The 23,313-nt window shown below is 39.3% G+C and overlaps 1 protein-coding gene across 2 annotated transcripts in view; it reads right to left on the bottom strand.

Moving 5' to 3' along the window:
* aldh1l1.L (aldehyde dehydrogenase 1 family member L1 L homeolog) overlaps positions 1–23,313 on the bottom strand; it is a 30,695-nt gene that overhangs the window by 5,795 nt on the left and 1,587 nt on the right. Inside the window, exons 2-19 of one of the 2 annotated variants that reach the window (XM_018256711.2) lie at positions 21,995–22,142; positions 21,249–21,483; positions 21,000–21,165; positions 19,480–19,581; positions 12,128–12,217; positions 10,784–10,921; positions 10,164–10,289; positions 8,413–8,504; positions 7,178–7,325; positions 6,766–6,885; positions 5,058–5,185; positions 4,799–4,949; positions 4,104–4,174; positions 3,173–3,278; positions 2,847–2,934; positions 1,790–1,883; positions 1,554–1,653; positions 668–766 (exon numbers count right to left, since the gene is read on the bottom strand). In XM_018256711.2, the coding sequence (XP_018112200.1) occupies positions 668–766; positions 1,554–1,653; positions 1,790–1,883; positions 2,847–2,934; positions 3,173–3,278; positions 4,104–4,174; positions 4,799–4,949; positions 5,058–5,185; positions 6,766–6,885; positions 7,178–7,325; positions 8,413–8,504; positions 10,164–10,289; positions 10,784–10,921; positions 12,128–12,217; positions 19,480–19,581; positions 21,000–21,165; positions 21,249–21,483; positions 21,995–22,121 (2,181 nt within the window). In that variant the 5' untranslated portion in view covers positions 22,122–22,142. 2 annotated transcript variants of the gene reach the window in all.

The following is a 23,313-nucleotide window of genomic DNA, read 5'->3' as shown; positions in this document are numbered from 1 at the left end:
GAAAAACAGATACTGAAACTATGCAGAATGTTTAATTGATTGTATTTAGACAGTTTCATATTTCAATATGATGAAGCTTAGATTACATTTTAATTTACACAATAGTTGCCCTTTAAGCTGCAGTACACCCTGCTGCCCAGAAGATGTGGAGCCTGCTTTACTAAAGTGCTCTTTTTCATGGAAACCAACTACAGGAACAATATCGTCCAAACCGTAACAATTGCATTCAGTTTGTGGTATGTTGTAACAATTGTGCAAGAGTGGGAATGTAAACGATTGCAGTCACATTCTTAGAAATGGATCTGACTTTAGTAAACTCCAGTTCAAGCAATACCATGGGTTCATGAGATACTACAACTCCAGAGTGCCCAGGTAAGCAGTCACATTAAAAATTCTTTGTGCAAGCAGTTATTGTACCCACATAGATTACAGAAGTCTGAATGGAGACTTAATATAACATACACCAATGGTACAAAGTATACTTTTCTTGAGTGGTCCAAGTTTCTTAAATTATTTATTTATAAATTCTGTGGATGTGGTTTACATGCGTGTATTTATTCTCCTTCACTAGAGAACTTCTCTGTAGACACAAATCTGTGTACAAATCTGCCAGGCGTTCAGCCCTTCTTATGAATCCCTGGTTTCAGTTCCTGGGCCTGATACTTACCACTCTCTTCACAAACTCATCATGGATGGATTCTTCTAGGAAAAGTCGGCCAGCTGCAATGCAGTTCTCCCCCTTATTGAAAAACACAGAGCTCATCCCCTGAGGGACAGAGAAATAAATGGTAAGGTACATTTAAGGTAAATAGAGTAAAAGATCATGTAAAGCAAAAAGAAGGCTTATTTACAACTGTGGGGCACTCTCCACCGTGCCCCTTTAGGTTTTTCTAGTGCTTCCTATAGCACAAATCAATACCTCCCATGTTATTCAGGACACACAAGGCTGAAATGCCAGAGGACAATAGGTGTAATGACTTAAAGGGATTCTGTCATGGGAAACATGTTTCTTTTTTTTTCAAAAGGCATCATGCTGCTCCAGCAGAAACCTACACCTAAATGCATTTTTCAAAAGAGCAGATTTTATATTTAATTTTGAAATTTGACATGGGGCTAGACATGTTATTTCCCAGGTGCCCTCAGTCATGTGACTTGTACTCTGATAAACTTTAGTCACTTTTTACTGCTGCGCTGCAGGTTGGACTGATATAACCCCCTCCCTACCCCGCCAGCAGCCTATAAACAGAAAAATGGAAAGCTCCCTGGTAGATATAGAAATAGCACTCAGTAGAAAAAATCCAAGTCCCGCCATAACTCCTCCAGTTGGAGGAACAATAGTTTATTTGAAAGCACTTCCATTGCTGGCTCTTTGTGCAAGCACAGGATCAGGCACAATGACCTGATATGGCTGCCTACATACCAATATTACAGCTCATAAAAGTGTGTTTTATTATCCAGCAAACCTAAGTGTCCTTAACTCTCTTTCCATTACAAATCATTGCAAACATAAACACTACCCCCCCAAATATTTTACGGCATAAATATGTGCTCACCATGCGGACTGCCTTGTCTAGATCACAATCATGGAAAATGATCAGAGGAGATTTGCCACCCAACTCCAGGGATACCTTCTTCACATTGCTCACTGCACAGCTTAGAGGGGACAAGAAAGTCATTATATTAGATGTCCTGTTGTCCAACGGTACCTTCTGTTTACACTATGATTCCCTATCTTACAAGAATGAGAGATGAATTACAATGTTCAAGTTTATATCTATTCTACATTTACCTTTTCATGATCTGTTTTCCTATGGGAGTGGAGCCGGTGAAACCAATTTTCCTGACATCAGGGTGGTCAGAGAGACGCTGGCCGATCAGAGAACCTGTTGACAGTTGTAAAGGATGTTTCACTTACAAGGTCACATTTACTATTTTTGCTAGGTGCACCTTAGGGAGAAAATACGGCAGACTGCCCAAGTAGTTTGCATTTTGCATTAGTACATGAAAAACACAGACACTATGGGGCACATTTACTAAGCTCAAGTGAAGGAATAGAATAAAAAATACTTTGAATTTTGAAGTATTTTTTGGCTACTTCAACCATCGAATTGGCTACTTCGACCTTCGACTACACAGGGCCGGAACTAGGGGTAGGCAGAGTAGGCACGTGCCTAGGGCGCAAAGCTGGGGGGGCGCCAGGCACGTACCTGCTCTGTCGCCTACCCCGTGTCTGGTCCCGTCTCTCCCCGACTGCCACTGGCGGCTTGCGCATAAATGCTATTCTGCACATGCGTGAACACATTTTGCGCATGCGCGGTGGAGCGAAATTTCACGCATGCGCGGCGGAGCGAAACTTCGCGCTGGCGCAAAATTTTGCGCATGCGCAGTCAAGCGCGCACAGAGTCGGCGCCGTGGCCCGCCAGGTTGCCTAGGGCGCCTGGCCGGGTTGGCCAGGCTCTGCGACTACGACTGCGACTTTGAATCGAACAATTCTAACTAAAAATCGTTTGACTATTACACCATTCGATAGTCGAAGTACTGTCTCTTTAAAAAAAACTTCGACCACCTACTTTGCCACCTAAAACCTACCGAGCACCAATGTTAGTCTATGGGAAGATCCCCATAGGCTTTCTAGCCAATTTTAGATCGAAGGAAAATCGTTCGATCGATGGATTAAAATCCTTTGTATCATTAAATCGAATGATTATTCCTTATTACGATATTCGAAGTCAAAGGATTTAACTTCGAGGGTCGAATATCGAGGGTTAATTAACCCTCGATATTCGACCATTAGTAAATGTGCCCCTATGTATAGCTAAGCTTATATTCTGTCCTCTTCTACTTACCAGCTCCTGGCAGGATATTTATGACTCCTTTGGGAATTCCTGCTTTAACTGACAATTCTGCAAACTTAAGTGCAGTCAGTGGGGTCACCTGAAAGAAGTATATTGGGCATCAGTTATACAAAGGGCCATAAAAAATCAAGGGCCATAAAAAATCAAGAGCTCTAACCAAGATGAATGGCACAATTGTTAATTTTGAGGCTATGTCTAAGCTCCTCAATGCAAGAAGGGCATTGCTTTTTTATGGTGGTGTCCCCAAATCTTGTTTTTTCCAAAGAATCAGGAATGTGTTTCTCTTTGATATTTGGCTGGAATGCTCTGTTTCTTACCTGAGCAGGTTTCAGTACCACTGTGTTGCCAGCAGTAAGGCAAGCTGCTGTTTTCCATGCCAGCATCATTAAGGGGTAGTTCCATGGTATCACAATCCCGCAGACACTGTAGAATTGGGTGAGATGAGAATTATTATTGAAGCTCTATTCTCTCTCCACTAATAAATATGTTACTCTTTACAATGTTGCAATCTTAACTCATAGGAAGGCTGATTTATTATAAACAAATTGGTGGAGGTCATATGAAATAATATATAATGCCCTCATGGATGTTTGGAGCTGTAGTCATAAGTTAAAGATTCCATCCCTGGAGCTGGAGTATTTTACCCAGGATATACTCTTTAATCACTTGATCAAGGCAAGACATAGACATGTTACAGATATTGTATCTACATGTGTGTCAGCTACACAGCAATACAGATGAAGCAATTAAACCTGATGTTATGGTTTAGGCTTGTGATCAAACTTTCCAATTCAAGTCTGAAGGTCCAAGGTTTGGTCAGGGCTTCCCTTAGTTCTCGAAAGGAGCACAGATTTAGAGAACTATTGGTGTATCAGCCATAAAATAATCCTAGTTCCAAGATATCTAGAAGAGCAAATTTCACCCTAAATTACCTTTAAGATGGGCTTTCGGATGTATTTAGGAGAGCAAATTCCCTCCTCAGACTGAACCCCCACTGCCACAGCTCTGAGGGCCCAGTGAGGAGACCACTGGTTTTTGCAGTGACTTAGTGCCAGGGGCTCATTAACTTGGATTCCCTGCATCTGCATCTTTGTAAACTGTGGTGGCAGATGGACCTTTTAGGATATAGGATCCATAGCTTGGCTAAGCAATACCTGCCCCACGTAAGGAAAGGAGTACTTCTGTCAAAGTGGTCTCATGGCAAGAGATGTGCTAAATTTCATCACCATGATGTAAAAATATACTCACCCGATGGGTTCTCTCCTGGTGAATGTCAGATTGCGGTTCGGACGAGCCTGATTAATTGGAATGGTTCTACCCTGCAAAATATGCACCACTACATTGTTATGTGCAGCCCTGGTTTGTATATCTGGGGAAAACATTTATTCTATTATAATCAGAGTTACAAGGTGCAGAGGTAAATTTAGGTGGAATTATGAAAGTTCCTAGAAAAAATCAATATCTACAGGGGTTTGGACATTTAACAAGAGGGAAGTAACGTTTAAATATAATTGCTACTGAAAACAGCATCTGTCTGGCTGTTTATATTCTCTGCCCTGCTGGTTCTGGCCACTGAAACAGTGTATCTTAAACAAGCTTTTTAATCTATAGAAAAGATAAAGTAGAATAAAGTGCATTAGGGGCAGGGGATTATAGGCCTGTATGACTGCACGTTTAATAAGCAAGTTGTATATAACTGTTTGGCGAAAGTAATCACATTAGGCTTGATAAAGGGTCCAGAATGGCCCAAAACATTGCCCCTTTTTTTGTTGATATATGGGCTAATGCTAGTGCTGCTGGATTTCTTACTTTGGATGCTAAGTGGACTCAAAAAGCAGGCGAGGGTCTTCCAGTTCAGCACTGGAAACCTACACAGGTTTACTGAAGGTAGAGCACTCCTAATTACCATTATTGCACGTTTAATAAGAGCATCTGTACTTCACCTGGATTTTATCACACCAGCCAGCAAAGTATCTAAAAGTCTGGATAGACATCCCTACATGAGTCTTCAAGGCCAAGGTATAGACAGCGCCAGAGTCTATAGATTCAATGGTAGCTAGCTCTTCTTGGTGCTCTTCCATTAGATCTGCCAGTCTGATAATAAACACACAGAACATGTGTCAGTTTTACATTTTGCCTCATTGGCTGAAGTTGTAATGTTCCTGTGTCCACCAATACAACAGCCACTGTTTCCTCTCCCACCTGTATAGTAAACGGCCTCTGTCCCTTGGATTCATTTTCCCCCATTCTCCATTTTCAAAGGCTTCCTTGGCTGCGGCAACAGCTCTGTCTATATCAGAAATCTGGGCCAAAGACACTTTGCAAATTGCCTAAAGAAAGATACAAGGAAAGACCCTGATGAATGATGGTAAGGAACCTTCACTTATATTTTTCCTGATTCAGATGTCTTTTCTAGCACAATATCTAGTATATGTAAATCTTGGGTTAAACACTTAAAAGACAAGGGACACTCCTTTGAAGATAGCAAGGTCCAAATCTTGGATAAAGAAGACCGCTGGTTTGAACGAGGAGTCAAGGTGGAGAAACCATCCCTGAACAGTGGCGGGGGCCTTCGACACCAGCTTTTTGCTACATACAATGCTGTTCTAACATCTGTACCCCGGAGGTTTCAGAACACTTCACATATCCATTCTTGCAACTCTCACAAGTAACACCTGTTTCTAGGAGTTGCATGACACATTGGCTAATCCTATCACAGTAACTACACAGAATCTACACCTCTGTGAATTTCTTCAGATGTCACCTCTTTGAATAGATACAATGTGCCATTGTGACTGGATTAGTGGAAGAGTTTATATGCCGAGAATTTCCCACACCAGTCAGTTGAATTGAAGAAGCTGCTCGGATGAGTAGTGAAACGTCTTCATTGATTACTCAGCAAGTCTAGTTGTTTTTAGATTGACCTATACTAGATATACCATGACCTGGATGAATGACAATCTTCATAGTCTCTAGCACAATGGTTATCAAATAGTTTCTGTTCAAGTTCCCTTAGAAGTTTATTTTTTTTTTTAGCTAATAACAAGGTTGCAGATATTGGAAAACATTGATGTAGTAGGCATTCAGTCGTAATTACAACTATATCTAATGCATCAAATAGGTTTTTAACCTAAATCTCTACATAAATGACCTTAAAACTCCCCTGTCTGGTGTATCTAGGAGAGCAAATAGGCACTCTTCCCAACTCTTTCAATAACTGGTCTAAAGGCTGATCCCCCCAACAAGTTCTTGTATGGAGAACATTTGCACAATCACTGCTCAAGCATATTCTGAGGGCAATTAAAAAAGGATCTTAGGATGGCTTTGCTTGAAAGCAGATGAAACCACAAGTATGGAGATTATAAATAAATAAATATATAAAAATGATAGACCTAGTAACCAAGCCATAAGCTGGAAGCTCTCACATTTGTACAAAGAAATGACTTTTAAGGAAGGTAATACATAATTCAGTATATAAATGTTATGCTGGGTTGAAATCCAGCACAAGGTACTTCTTGCAGCTCTGACAGCCACAGGGGACCTGTAAAGTAAAGGGTAAGCTCCTTACTTTGCTTGGTGCTCCTGTCTTGCTCAACCTGCAAGTAGGGTAGGGACATTCCAGTGGGCACCGGATCTGGCCCAATAGATTCCCTTTCTGAATTCTGTTCCCCCAAGAGCAGGAAGTGCCTCATACTGTGAAAGCCTGAAGGCATTTCTCTCTGCTGCCATTTTTATAAGCTGCCTATGTATCATTAAAATCAGATGGCTCAATGGAAGCTCTCACTTAATTTTGGTATATTGGGAATGTAAATTTATTTTCCATTGGCTGTATCACAGAAATGTCTAGATAAGGCACATGCCGAACCCATAGCTGACTACCACGAAACTTTTACCTGATATTCAGACTTACCGTCCCATCTGTAGGATTGATTGTGTCATAGGACTTCCCTCCTTCTGCATCCATAAACTGTCCATTTATGAAAAGCTGATGAGGTATTTTGACAGTCATGTTGTTGATTTCCTTCTCCACCTAAAATTCAGTCACATAAATATTTAGTTTAGCAAGGGACTGCCTTACCCATGAACCCTTCCACTAGAGGGCCACTAGAACATTTTTATTGTCCATTCATCAAGTTGTCTAAACATATTACTGTTTCCAAAGCTGCTCATGTTTCAAGATGACTGACCAAAGCCTTTCTTGTGACCCCTTAAAGATATGTCTTGTGTTTGGCCGAATTGGCCATTCTATATTATACTTAAAGTAAACTTTAAAAGTTCCTTGTGCCACTGCATCCTATGTTGTAATTGTGATTAGAACTCACATAATCTATAACCAGTTCCTCTTCTCCATCCTCTCCTCTCATCCGCCTCACCACCATCTGTATGAACTCCTCAAACTTGGTCGCCATGTAGACATCCTCGTTTTGCAGCTGCAGCCCATTGCATTTCAACTTCACCTCTTCCACCAGCCTGAGCCCACAGAAAGAGAAGTGTGAGTGCATAGCACAGCAACATATTCAAGTACAACAGTTTTTTATGAGATGATGAAGGCAAATAACCAATAGACTCCAACCTTAGTCAGGATATTTTCCTCGCGGATGGACTAAGCATTTTCCATTTCTAGTGGGAATGACTAAGTATTTTCCCTTTTCTAGTGGGGTGGATTAAGCATTTTCCCTTTTCTAGTGGGATGGACTAAGCATTTTCTCTTTTGCTTTTCTGTTTTTATCTCTTCAAACTAATGCCGATTGTTTTTTTTTCCATGATTTAATGACTACTACTCTTGCATACAACAGGCTGGCAAAAACAGGATCCAAGTCAATAGCTGCTGTACATTATTTTATTAAAAGGTTGTTCTGATACCCTTTAACATTGTGTAAACAAAAAGCCTGAAACTTTTTGTGCCTACATGGGGCACTTAGTCATATGACTAAGTGCCTCATGTTGACACAAAACGTGTCAGGCTTTTTGTGTGTTCTCCTGAAGCTGAAGGTTTGGGGCATGTGCAACTGGACCCCCCATGTGATGTGGTGAGTCTATAAACTGGTTTATATTGACTACTCCGTCTGCTTCATATGCCATAAAGTATTTTTTTATGTTTAGTTGCCCTTTAATCTGGCCTGTTTCATCACCCTCTGCCATGGAAGTGATACTAAACCACAATTCTAATAGTAGTTGGATGCTATTTACATCGTGACATGTATATAATATACTAGGGCTGATTTACATAAATAGCTGCTGCAGCTGCCAATAGCAACCAATTAGGTTATTTTCCAGCACATTCAGAACTATTTGCTGGTGAGTTGCACCTGTGTTTAATTATCAGCCCCCAGGGTCTCCCCAGCTAGAGGCAGGAGGTAGAACATGTCTCAGCAATGGAAGCAAACGCTATTTTTTTATGGAATGCATTGAATGGTACACGGGTTCAAAATCAACAGCTGGATAACCACAGACAGAATATCCCTTATTTAACCAGTTTTATTCATTTTGTAAATCAAACCAAAAACAAAATGTAAAATAAACACCAAACTCTATAAAATACATGCACGGGACCAACCTCACAACATCCATGGAGGCAGCTCCGGCTTTGAAAAAGTCTGTGGAGTCTTCAATCTCAGAGACATTGGTGAGGATTCGTCTCCATGCCGCCTGTCACATAGACATGTGTTAATAACAGACTGACAGTTGCCACTAGTATGATGAGACATTGCCAGTGTGACAGTCACAAAAGCTGGCCTATTAGAAGCTCCCTAAACTTAGAACTAGGGTTACCAGTAAATAAATTCCTAAAAACACAATGAACTGTACTTGTACTAAAATCTATGTCTGAAAGCTTGTTGGTACAACCAGTCTAAATTGGAATCAGTTGGCTTGAGCTTTTGTTCGCTCAAACCTATGTTACATGCCCGTATGTAAGGGCCCTAAAAAACGCAGTAAAGGTTGGGACTGTGTGGAACCCTTCAATATGTTTTCCACTGTCTCCAATTAAAGTGATATGCTGGTAATGCTATTTAGCACTATAATCATGGCTATAAGGAAATTACACAGGAAAGATACTGAAGGCAATGTCAAGGAGTTTATCATTATAATCTTTATACAACTCAAATAATGTCACATAAAATAAATATACTTTATATTGCTTGTCATATCAGACACTATATAGCATGTGATTTGGACTTTGGAATAATTCAATGCCAATTAACAGTTGGCTTTAGTACTGGAATGTAACAAGCTGCACTGAGTTAGACCCAAAAACAAAACAGCAAAAAAATGCACTTTATGGTTTATGTTCTATTATCACGAATTCACTGGCCTTCATGGCTGCTTCTAGAGCAGAGAGCTCAACAGTGTGAAATGCAGCACAGGTCAATGAGGTCATTGATTCATATTGAGGTCACATCTCATCAGACAGTGGCAGTTTTAATGGCTGATGGACATTGTGCCCATGTGCAACACGAGGAAGATACGCCTATGTTAAGACATAAGATCTAATACAAGAACTAAACAAGAGGTTTCTCTTTGCTTCAATTAATTTTCAGTTGACTGTAGCCAGTTTCCCGAAATTACCAGCAGGTGGCGATGTTGTTTCAAATTAATTTTTTTTAACAGTGTCTAAAAAGCCAACATCTTGAAAACAGGAATAAAAAAATGGATCGCAAAAGTGCAAATCCACTCTGAGTATAAAGAAAAACTGGATGTAGTATTTGAATCATATAGTCTTAGTTTTATTAAAGGGGTGGTTCACATTTGTTTTAACCTCTAGTATATTATATAATTGCTAATTCTGAGCAGCTTTATATATTTATTTTTTTATAGTTTTTGAGTTATTTGCCTTCTTCTGACTCTTTCCAGCTTTCTCTTTCCCTGAACCCGTTTTAAAAAAAACAAATGCTCTGTAATGCTCCGAATGTATTGTTATTGCAACTTTTTATCACGTATCTTTCTATTCAGGCCCTATTCATAGTCCAGTATCTTATTCAAATCAATGCATGGTTGCTAGGGTAATGTTGACCCTTGTAACCAGATTGCCGAAATTGCAAACTGAAGGGCTGCTGAATAATAAGCAAAATAATTCAAACACCACAAATAATAAAAAATGAAAACCAATTGCAAATTTTTCTCAGAATATCACTCTCTACATCATACTATTTAAAGTTGAACCACGCATTTAAGGCTTTGCAACCTAGACCTTTAACTTTCAGTTTAATATCTATGCTTAGAGTGTCATACGCTCTCTTATTCGAGTGTGTATAGCATTCCTGAATGTAGAATATCGTTTGGAGGTGTCAGCATGTTCCTTATACTTACCCGGATTTCTTCTGACACCTTCTGCTCCTCCTCCGATAGCTGCAGGGCAGCACTGTCAGCAGTTTTAAAATACTGAGATGCTGGAATCATCTTACCATCTTCAAACTGGATATTCTTTACTGTTAACTGCAAGACAGAGACAGGGATTCTGCATTATCTCTCTTCATATGTTTATGTTAGCAGTCCCTATTTCTATCTTCTCTAATGCAAAGTAATATTTAGGTGAATTTGCCTTTTGAACAACGTTCCCTTCATTGTTCAACCCTGTCAGCTTTCTTTATAATGTAGTGCTTTTCATGTAGTGGGCAGCAGGCCCGGACTGGCAATCTGTGGGTTCTGGCAAATGCCAGAGGGGCTGCTATACGTGCCATAGAAAGTCACTATTTAGTGGGCTGGTGGGGACTGTTTGGGCCTCTGTGTAGACTGATTGGGCCTCTGTGTACCTGAAATGCCAGGGCTTTTTTTAATTCTCAATCTGTACCTGGTGGGCGGATAATCTAATACATCACAAGTTTTGGGGCTTGTTGGGCAGGCTAGGACCATTACAATTCCTGTGTAGGCCACATAAGGACTGTGGAAGCTCCAACTGATACACACATTGCATAAAAGCTGCCACTTACCCTCTCGCCATCATTCCCAAAAAGTACTAGTCCAGTTTTGGTGACCAAGGCCGGCCTAGAAGCTCCCGGAATCTCCAGTGGCTGTCCATCAGGAGCTGGGCCATTACGTGTAAATGATGAGCCAAAGAAGGTCAGTTGCTGTAATGAAAAGGCAATTTTAAGGAAAATAGTGTTTCTTATAGAACACACACAGAGGACAGTGAGAGAAGCGGTGTAAGACAGATACTGGAAATATATGGAAATAAAGTGTTGGTTCAGCTGAGGCAGTAGGGTAGTACTCAGTCAAATTATTTAGAATGTGCAGAGCATATTATAGGGTAGGTCAAATGTTTGTAGAACACACATAAAGCAGATAAAATTGACAGTGTCATACAATAAACTTGCTGAAGTTGGTGGGCAGGATGGCACCATGAAAATATCTTGAGGAGGGCACAACCAGCCCCTAACCGTAAAATGGTCAGTCCCGTATGTACTGTAGTCATTTACAAGGGCAAGTTCCGAGTTAACATCTAATATAAGTCATTAAAAAAACAACTACTGTATATACCATGACCTGATTAATGAAAATCTTCATAGTCATATTTCCAGGTTAACAGGGATCTTGAGTAATATGGCTTACGTTGGGTTGCTCCTCAGGAGGGATCTGGCTTATGGCAAACAAAACAGTTTGTAGGAATAATGCCTAAATCTTCCCCTTGAATTTAAAGGAAACTTAAAAGTAGATTTTAATATTTTAATAGATATAGTTCCTCGCTTGAATGCAAGCTTTGGTTGCAATTATTTGTACTGGCAAACTGAGACTCCTGTAGGCTGCCTGTCCACATAGGGGCTACCAATAGTGCAGCCCATATTTGTCACACCAGGAGCTTTTTGCATGCTTGTGCTGCTCTCCAACTTTTTTACATCTGAATGTAGCTTACAGGTAAAACATTTAGGAAACCCCAGCATAGGCACATATCACCTAAAAATGATTGCCCACACTCTGAATGGAGGAATCTATAGTAAGAAAAGCCCCCTATTAAGCACTCTGGCCCCCAGGAACTCCCGGTGCAGATGGCCATGTTGGTTAACACCTGCTAATGTCTCAGTTTGTTCATAATGCTCATGTTTTTGGTATCTATTGATCTATTGATCCTACATCACATGCATGTGCTTGGGACACTAGTTCATTATACCAACATGGCCTTCTACACTGTGGACAGAGCGATTGATGGGGGGATTTTTTTTTAGAAACAATACTATTGTTTACTCCAAGGCTCTGTTAGCCCTCACCTCCAGTGGGGTAAATCTTTAGGTAATAATTGCTATTTTATTGAACATAACTGGAGAAGTTTAAATATTTACCTGATCATCCACGACTGTCCAAGCTCCTGGCACCTTATCATTCCCTCTGATGAAGTTGTGGATGTCTTCTGCTGGCTGGTCCCAGTTAATCTGCAGGGAAAGGAGAACTGGAAGATCAGTACACAAAAGAAATATTTTATGTCGGCTGCAAATCATTGGGATGTGGGGGGTAAGTTTGGCACTTTGTGGTCTCATTGTGGGCTGTTGAAAATGCCCAACAGCACCATTACCCAAAAGCTTCAAAATACAGACAGACCTTTATGGGGGTAAGTAATATTAACTATATACAGAAAACATGAAGCTGAGACCAGGTAATACTAACTTATAGAGAAATACAATATTAGGGTAGGACTTTACGATGCGCGAGGAGTCGACACGTCGCAATGCGACAAAACGCACGTGACGTGCCGGATGTTCTAAAGAAAAAGGAAGTGAAGGAGAAATCGCAGGTAAGAACTACATTTATTCAACTGTCGGATGAAAACGCAGCGTTCTGGTTGCCAGGGTCCAAATTACCCTAGCAACCATGAACTAATTTGAATGAGAGACTGGAATATACATAGAAGAGATGAGCAATAAAAAGTAACAATAACAATACATTTGTAGCTTTACAGAGCATTTGGTTTTTAGATGGGGTCAGTGACCCCCACTTCAAAGCTTGCAAGAGTCCAAAGAGAAAGGCAAATAATTTAAAACTATAATAAATATATGAAGATGACCAATTGAAATGTTTCTTAGAATTAACTTGGATTATTTTATATTATCCCAGGGCCAATTCCATGTATACAGCATTGGAATGCAGATAGCGAAGAAGCACGCACTCCATGGACCAACGGATAAAATAAAAGATCTTTATTGAAACAGCTAAAACAATGATCCTTACGCGTTTCGTATCCGTAGATACTTAGTCATAGGCATAATTGAAAACAGCCGTGAGCTAACATTTAAACAGATAAAAAGGATATGACGTATAAATCAGTGATCCTAAATTTGAATTTTAAATTTTTAACCCTAAAATTGTTTCAGCTGAAACGAAAAATTCTGCTTTTGTACATATTCTTAAGTCAAGTTAAATAATTAATTTATAAATCACAATTAATATGATATTTCTTAACATAATTTTTATACAATTTTTATTCACAAAACGATCTATTATTTATGTGGATAGAACACTAAAATTAATAATGGTAAGTTAATAATGATAAGTTAATGAATCACAATTTACATAAACTTTAATCGCTTTAAATCTAGCATCAAATTCAAAAGTATTCATTTACATTGCGAGATTTATGTTAGGTATAGACTTGTATTGTATATCATATTTATATCTCTATCAGGCATACTAAAAAGAAGTTTAAGATTAAAGATTTCATTAATTGCAATTCGACCTATATTGTCTATTTACTCACTTGTACAAAATGTGGTATTCAATATGTAGGCTGTACCTCTAGAAAGCTTAAGTGTCGGATGCGAGAACATATCAGCCAGATAGCCTCACGTAATTCTTTTATTTTATCCGTTGGTCCATGGAGTGCGTGCTTCTTCGCTATCTGCATTGATATTACTCCCCCAGCTACGGGTTCGGGGCGCTGCACCCGGGCCACTCTGTGAATTCGGTGAGTCTTCATCTTTACTAAGATTGCTGTGTTCGTGATTTGTATGCTGTGCACTGAGTGAAATTGCACCCTCCAACGATAGACCCAGGGTTTCTACACCTGGGTCCTACTCTGCGCTGGGTGAGCGGTTAATTAATTAATTTTGGCTTTACTTAGGGACCAAGCCGATAATAATTTTCTGTGCATAATTTAAGTAGCTATATCGTGCGGTCCTCTTTCAGCAGACCTTAGTGGTTAATTTAAAGATTGGACAGCAATCAGTGTAAATATGAATGAAAATGAGGATTTGGATGATTTAGATTCGAGCCTGTTGCAAGAAGAGAATATACGCTTAAAAAGGTTGCAAGATGCGTTTGATGGAAAAGCAAGCTCTGATTTACCTAAACCTGCAGCGGCCCTATCCTCGACTTTAGAGAAACTTTTATTTAAAGAAATTCGTACATGGTGGGACGTAGCTACATTGGAAAAATATATTCAGCTTAAAATGGTCCCACGTGGTTTACGGATAAAAAAGTTTCCTACTTTTGTCACCGAAGATAACTAATTTACTGTTAGATGGAATGCTATTCTTTCGGAATGTTCTTATAACTTAATACATCTGTTAGTTAATCATAAAAGAGAGTATTTGAATGAAATAAGAAATGAAATTGAACAGGTCCGAAAAGATTTAGGTAAGGTTGAAAAGAAAGAATGCATAAATGTTTTAAATTCTAGCTTATCTATTAAGATTAAGAAAGAAGAAGACCAAATTGTTGCACGCAAAGTTAATAAGTTCAAATTCGCAACAGTATCGCGGATACAAGTCGCATGGCTTTGTATCGCGGCGTTTGCCTCGTTCTAAAAATGCAAATGCAAATTCTTTAAACAGTAATGCTCCATACCCTCTCGATGAAGATACTGCCGGTGTCTCTTCTGTTTCTATATCCTTACAGAATAAACGTACAAAAGAGGTTATGGATGCTTTCATGGACATTGGGAAAGAAGACACGGACGTCAGTAATAGGAGAAAAAACGATATGGGCAACGAATACAGGCAACCCCAGCGGAAGAAAGAACAACTGCTACATCAGAAGGGATCCAAAAAGAAAAGAGTGGAATCAGACGGAGAGGGCGAGGGGGTAGAGCCGTTCCAAGAACCCCCCATGAAGGGTCGGGGGAATTCCAGGAGGACACAGTTTTGAATTTGTCAAAAAGGCATTTAACTCTGGATGAACTGCGACTTTTGTCTAAAGGTTTATCCTTTACCCCAACAGCTGACTTTAATCTTTTTAATACTATTATTGACGTTAATCAGTTTGTTAGAAAGTTGGTTCTAAAAAAGTTTTTCTTAACTAAAGAGCATAATGAGAGAGGAGTTGCTGAAGGAGTTGATTCCCCTAATAGTGATATCCATCATTCTGAATCGAGGGTTTCGGGCAGTGATGGTGGGGGATCAACCCCTTCGGCCATATCAACTAATTCACACATTTCTTTACATCCCTGTAATCTTGATTTTAAGGATGAGGTTGCTCTTCGAAATTTACATTTTCTTTCGGCAGAAACTGATATGTCTTTGCAGCGAACACATGGTATTCAACGTTGTGAAATTAATAATTTGAGAGTAAAATCTAATTTCTATCCTGTTCATTTTAGGGGGCTACATATTGATGCATTTCAGGATTTGGTTGAAAGAGATTTAAGGCAATTGAAGCTTGATGACTTAGAAAAACGTGACTATAGAACTAATTTAACTGCAGGTGAGAGGTTAGCTATTGATACGTTAAAAAATGATTTAGACATCGTAATAAGGAAAGCTGATAAAGGGGGAAAAGTTGTAGTTTTGGATAGAATGACTTACATAAGTGAAGTGGAAAGACAACTGAAGGATAGAAATACATATCAAGTATTAAGCATAGATCCCCAAAGCTCGTTCAAATGTATACTGACGGATTTGGTAAATATGGGGTTTTGTAATGGTGTTTACAATGAAAGGATAAGAGATTATTTGTTACCTGTTAATCCCAAAATCCCCATATTTCATGTTTTGCCTAAGGTGCATAAAAAACAGCGCCCCCCTGAAGGTAGACCCATTGTTTCGAGCATAGATTCGCTCAATGAGCACCTGGCTGAGCTGATTGATATGTTATTGCAACCATTAGTAAAGCGGCTTGATTCATATTTAAGAGATACAAAACATGTGCTACAGATTTTGAAGGATTTCGTTTGGATTGACGGTTTTTATAGTTGGGCTACAGTTGATGTAGTAAGTTTATATTCCTGCATCCCACATGACAAGGGGATTGAAGCTGTACGGTATCACTTAGATCTTTACAGTAATTATGAAGAAAATATTAAAATTTTTATTTTGAATGCACTTGAATTTTTGCTTACACATAATTTTTTCAAATTTGATCACGTTTTATATCTTCAAAGGTGTGGTACCTCAATGGGTGCGAAATTCGCTCCCACATACGCCAACCTCTATATGGGGTGGTGGGAGGAGGTGCACATCTTTGATGGATTGGTGCATGGAGTAAAACACATTAAATTTTACAAAAGATATGTGGATGATCTTTTATATATATGGCAGGGCACTGAAATTGATTTTATGGATTTTGTAAAAACACTAAATAATAATAATTGGAATTTGAAATTTACTTGCACATTTCACAGATTTTCTATAGATTTTCTAGATTTGAAACTCACTGGAGGGAATCACGAAATTAATAGTACAGTTTTTCGAAAGCCAACAGCAGGAAATTCGCTTTTAAGAGCTGATTCCTGCCACCCAGGTCATGTTTTTAAGGCTGTACCCATAGGTCAATTTCAACGTTTGAGGAGAAATTGTAGCACAGACAAGGAATTTATATTACAATCTATCAAGCTACGGAATCGTTTTCTTGAAAGAGGATATCGCTTAGATCACCTAATAGAGGCTTTTGGCAGGGCATTAAAAACGGAGAGATCTGAGCTCTTATGTGATCATATGAGTAGTAGTCACCGGAAAAACAAAACGAAGGAGGATATACCGATGTTTATTACAACCTTTAGTAAGCAGTACTATAAAGTTAAGCAAATAATTAAGAGATATCTCCCTGTTTTGAATGGAGATGGAAACTTAAGAAAGGTCCTGGCAAAAGGCTGTAAATTTGTGACACGGAAAGCCAAGACAGTGGGTAACATCTTATCCCCAAGTGAGGTCAATAGGGATGTAGTGAGAACATCCTGGTTGAATACTACTGGAACATTTAAGTGTGGTGCAATGCGATGCATAACTTGTACTTTCATGTTTAAATCAAAGGAGTTTACTAGTCGAAATACTAAAAAGAAGTTTAAGATTAAAGATTTCATTAATTGCAATTCGACCTATATTGTCTATTTACTCACTTGTACAAAATGTGGTATTCAATATGTAGGCTGTACCTCTAGAAAGCTTAAGTGTCGGATGCGAGAACATATCAGCCAGATAGCCTCACGTAATTCCTCTACAGTGGTTTCGAGACATTTTCTTGCTTGTAGTAATGGGGACTGTTCTCACTTAAGGATTCAAGGGATAGAGAAAATCATCCCAACCACAAGAGGTGGAGATCGGATGCAGAGACTGTTTTACAGAGAAGCATATTGGATTTTTACATTAGAAACTAGACAGCCACTAGGTTTGAACTTGCGTTTTGACATTTCCTGTCACGTCTAAAGTCCTGTATAAGATGAAAATGGGTTTCGTTGGTTGATTGGTTAGAGACTGGTTAGGATTAATGGTTAATGTTCTTGATCCTTAGTAGAATGGTTATGTTAGATGGATATGCAACTTGAGACAACGTTTTAGTATGGTATATGATTGATATTGAGTGGGTGGTTTGAGCAAATTTATATTATAATGAATTAATAACTCGATAAGGAAGTCACTTTGGAGGATTGAGAATCCAATAATTTAATAATGTAATAATTTATTAATTTAATAAGTTAAAATTTAATAATTTGAATTTGAATATTAATTGGCACATTAAAGTTATTTAAAATCGATGGATTAGTGCACAAATGTACATTGTGGCAATTTTTTGGATATAGGTTAAGGTATAATTTCATTTAAATTAATTACATTAAGTGAGATATGGCATTTCATTTTAAAATATAGCGCGTAAAAATTAAAATTTTATTCACTAAGGGCACTGATATTATTATGATTTTGTTCACTACTAGCGATTTATAATTAGCGCTTTATATATATGAATGAATTCGCTTTTTGTTTGCTTGTTTAATCACTTTTTGTTATAATTTAATCTGTAAAAAGCACATTAAGTTTTGGTGAACTTGTTTCAAGATAATAGTAATCTACTTTGACATATTGCTTCGATCTTAAGACCAATAAAGCTGATAACGGATCAGTTCTAATATTTTAGTTCAACCGAAAGACGTCTAGATGAAGCTCAAATAATGCTATTCTCTGGGTTTTTGCCGAAAGATGGTCTGGGTTGCGTCCCCTTCCTCTTTCCTCTTCCCTTTTAAACCTGATGCCTGATAGAGATATAAATATGATATACAATACAAGTCTATACCTAACATAAATCTCGCAATGTAAATGAATACTTTTGAATTTGATGCTAGATTTAAAGCGATTAAAGTTTATGTAAATTGTGATTCATTAACTTATCATTATTAACTTACCATTATTAATTTTAGTGTTCTATCCACATAAATAATAGATCGTTTTGTGAATAAAAATTGTATAAAAATTATGTTAAGAAATATCATATTAATTGTGATTTATAAATTAATTATTTAACTTGACTTAAGAATATGTACAAAAGCAGAATTTTTCGTTTCAGCTGAAACAATTTTAGGGTTAAAAATTTAAAATTCAAATTTAGGATCACTGATTTATACGTCATATCCTTTTTATCTGTTTAAATGTTAGCTCACGGCTGTTTTCAATTATGCCTATGACTAAGTATCTACGGATACGAAACGCGTAAGGATCATTGTTTTAGCTGTTTCAATAAAGATCTTTTATTTTATCCGTTGGTCCATGGAGTGCGTGCTTCTTCGCTATCTGCATTGATATTACTCCCCCAGCTACGGGTTCGGGGCGCTGCACCCGGGCCACTCTGTGAATTCGGTGAGTCTTCATCTTTACTAAGATTGCTGTGTTCGTGATTTGTATGCTGTGCACTGAGTGAAATTGCACCCTCCAACGATAGACCCAGGGTTTCTACACCTGGGTCCTACTCTGCGCTGGGTGAGCGGTTAATTAATTAATTTTGGCTTTACTTAGGGACCAAGCCGATAATAATTTTCTACAGCATTGGAATGGCCAACTGGAGCACCAGAAATTTCAGTGGGCCCTCGGGCCCCGGTTCCATTGTGCGTCAGATATGTGCATGGCAGGAGTTGGTGGTGGAATTGGTAGTATTGGTAACAGTGGGTTGAGGGGTGTTCATTGGCTGCAACATGGGGAAAGAGTCAGATAAACAAGAGGCAAATAATTCAAAACAATTAAGAAGACCAAATGAAAAGTTGACTAGAACTGGCCATTTATAAAGCTAACTTAATGATGAAACTCTCCTTTAATTGTTTATGTAATAGGGTTTGTTATAATAAAATCAAAATAAAAAGTTTTAAAGAAACGTGATAAAATTGTCATTTTTGCACTGATGGGTTGAAACTGCCAGTAGGTAACAGAACTAATAATAATGGGCCTAGAATTGGAAACTTTGTTTTGGTGCTAGTAGCAGTGTCACATAATTATTCATGATGTACCTTGGCATTCTCTTTCTTCTGCATGGGATCATACGTGGCTCCTTCAGTTGGCTGCTTTATCCTCGGGGCATTACCCTCTGCAATGAGGCGCACAGCTTCCACCTGGAAAGATCAATGGATCACTGTAAGAACCACAGAAGTCACTTTGGGCATATCAATATTTTTATGTTGCTTCAGGAAATAACAATGAAATAATTGTTAAGTGCTGTTAAAATCTATAGCTGGTGTGCACTCAGGTTAAAGGATTTTTATGGTGTTGTTTTTATTTCTAAATTACACTGTTTACACTGCAAATAATTCACTCTACAATATGAAATTTCATTCCTGAACAAACAAGTGTATTTTTAGTATTTTAGTTATAATAATGGTGTGTTGGTGCATCTCAGGTCATTGCGCCTGGTCATGTGCTTTCAGAAAGAGCCAGCACTTTAGGATGGAACTGCTTTCTGACAGGCTGTTGTTTCTTCTACTCAGTGTAAATGACAAAGTCGCAGTGGGACATGGATTTTTACTATTGAGGGCTGTTCCTATATCTAGCAGGGAGTTATTATCTGTTTAATTTCTCATTGATCGGTTGATAGGCTGCACAACAGTAACGAGTGACTGAAGTTTATTACAGCACAAGTCACATGACTGGTGGCACCAGGGAAACTGACAGTATGTCTAGCCCAATGTCAGTGCAGAAGTCTGCCGGAGCAGCACTATTAACTGTTTTGAAAAAAACATGTTTTCCCATGACAGTATCCCTTTAAGCTTCAACTATGGCTCTCGCACACCATTAGTAAATTAAAGTAACGACACCTGGTGCACGAAGGTTGAGGATCGGCCGCCTCACAAACAGTCCAGCAGAAAGAATCCCAAGGCACACAGGATAATTACAAGCAAGCTGCCTTGCGTGTTTATTGCGAAGTGCAACATTTCGGGGTCACGCCCCTTTCTCAAGCTTGAGCGTGACCCCGAAACGTTGCACTTCGCAATAAACACGCAAGGCAGCTTGCTTGTAATTATCCTGTGTGCCTTGGGATTCTTTCTGCAGTATCCCTTTAGGCACCACAGCTGCCAAGATAGAGCTTGATGTATAAATGGTTTAGTGTATATAGCATACAACCAGCTCATTCAGCTCCTTACCCCATATAAATTATATTTGGCATAAAGAACACAAGGCAGGTACATTCCACCTTTGAAGACGTATCTGTAGATGCTCATGTATAAGCACCCAAAGGCTTTCAGGGTTGCTGGGTTGAAAATTAAACCATTGAAGGTTAAGCTGCCAAAAACAAGTTACCTTGTAATCGAGGGACCATAGAATTGTGCCGATATTTATCCCAATGCATAATTAATAACAAAGTTATATCAAAGACACTCCACCCCCTACTGGAAATGCTAATACAACAAGATGCCACCTTTGAAGTATAAAGACAAACCTTTATGAGGCTGCAATTCAAAATTCAGGGACATTTGCTTGTCTCTTATATATCATTTTAACATTTACAGTCACAGTAAAGATATGTTGATCTCACCATTCCTTTCACTCCTTCGGGGAAGAGGAACCTGTTGTAAATTGTGTTCACCATATCATCAGGGAGGACCTCGCATTGTCTCTGTAGCAAGATGTCTCCTGTGTCAAGTCCATCGTCAGCCCAGAATACAGTGAAGCCCCCAATCTTGTCGCCTTGCATTAGGGTCCTGGAAAAGGGGACAGGTGTTGAGTGAAAAAAATACAGACACTGTTCTAAGCCAGTAATTCCCTAAGACAATCATTTATTTACCAGTTGATTGCAGAGGCCCCTCTGTGCCTGGGAAGAATAGATGGATGATAGATGATGGAGCCATGTTTAGGGCAGTCAATGACTTCCATTGGAATGAATTGGGAGCAGAAAGGAAGGACGTTGAGCTCAGCCTCTAGTGCCTTATATTTTTCTACTACCTCCGGAATGGCCTGACCTTTTACCCTCCAACGTGGGAACTTGAAAACGGGTATTCCATCCTTCTCAGCATCAGCACCTAAGGGGCACAGAAATCAGGCTTCTATATTCAGGCAACATATGTAATTTATGGCTAACAGGAAGCTCCCTTAATTCAAATCTGGGGGCTACATGGTTTACGCTTGGACCCCATACACTTACATAGACAAGATAATGGCTCAAACATTTACTTTACTCTGTGGATAAGAATAGATAAGTGCAGTTCTAGTGGAATGAATGGCAGTGTCATTGATTTAGAACCACTTGCTCAAGGTCTGCAAGTTCTACCCATAGTAGCTCAAGTAATCAGAGCTTTGCCAATAAATAGGAACTTGCTGTTTCCAGTATTATGTAATGATGATGGCTGCTAAGATATGTCCCCCACCCCTTGTGCACAATATGGTTTCTATTTAATAATCTACATTATGGGCACCTAACAGGACATATTAACATTCTTCTTCTAGCACACTTCTAGCACACTGGCACATGTTTAGCCAGTCAATAGTTAACTCTCTGTTTTTCTTTAGCTGTTCCTGTTTATCCACACTTACCAAGAGGATCTGCTTTGCCATTTTTGTCTGGGATGGTGAACACTCCAACCACCTGGTGTCCTTCTTTCAGCAACTCCCTGTAAACTTCTCTGCCAAACAGACTTTGACCAATCACTGCAATCTTCATGGTCCCGGGTCACGTGAGTACCTGTAAGGATATTAAATCATTGGCTAGGCACCCGTATGTATGTTATTGTGTATCATGCGTATAGTAACAGTGGATAATAGTCTTTGGGAAGGGAGTGCAACTGTGGGATAGCAGGTATAGTAGGGAGAGATGGTGCCTATAGTAACAGTGGATAATAGTCTCTGGGAAGGGAGTGCAACTGTGGGTTAGCAGGTATAGTAGGGAAAGATGGTGCCTATAGTAACAGTGGGATAATAGTCTCTGGGAAGGGAGTGTGACTGTGGCACTGCAGGTATAGTATGGAGAGATGGTGTCTATAGTAACAGTGGGATAATAGTCTCTGGGAAGGGAGTGTGACTGTGAGATAGCAGGTATAGTAGGGAGAGATGGTGCCTATAGTAACAGTGGATAATAGTCTCTGGGAAGGGAGTGTGACTGTGGGATAGCAGGTATAGTAGGAAGAGATGGTGCCTAAAGTAACAGTGGGATAATAGTCTCTGGGAAGGGAGTGTGACTGTGGGATAGTAGGTATAGTAGGAAGAGATGGTGCCTAAAGTAACAGTGGGATAATAGTCTCTGGGAAGGGAGTGTGACTGTGGGATAGTAGGTATAGTAGGGAAAGATGGTGCCTATAGTAACAGTGGATAATAGTCTCTGGGAAGGGAGTGTGACTGTGGGATAGCAGGTATAGTAGGAAGAGATGGTGCCTAAAGTAACAGTGGGATAATAGTCTCTGGGAAGGGAGTGTGACTGTGGGATAGTAGGTATAGTAGGGAAAGATGGTGCCTATAGTAACAGTGGATAATAGTCTCTGGGAAGGGACTGTGACTGTGGGATAACAGGTATAGTAGGGAGAGATGGTGCCTATAGTAACAGTGGGATAATAGTCTCTTTAGAAGGGGCTGGGGCTGTGGGATACAACTACCCCTTGTATGAGGAAAAGTGACAGCAGAAATGCCACAGGTCCCCATAGGTTCTGTGTATGATTGTGATTTCTGCTCCCCATGCAGTTATTTCACTGGTTTTACCAGTTCATTTCTATGCAATTGGGCCCTAAAGGATTTCAAGATCCTGTCTGACAACTGTCATTGCTAATTTGCTTATTCGTATTTAAGGTATTGGACTTTCCGAGGTGCTAATTTTGTATGAATGCAAGTTGTATATAGTGCATTTCAAATGGAGCCTCCACCCA

This window comes from Xenopus laevis, chromosome 4L, assembly GCF_017654675.1.
Source record: "Xenopus laevis strain J_2021 chromosome 4L, Xenopus_laevis_v10.1, whole genome shotgun sequence".
NCBI classification, from domain to species: Eukaryota; Metazoa; Chordata; class Amphibia; order Anura; family Pipidae; genus Xenopus; species Xenopus laevis.
Note: the sequence above shows the minus strand (reverse complement) of the source record. Positions and strands in the feature narration are given on the sequence as shown.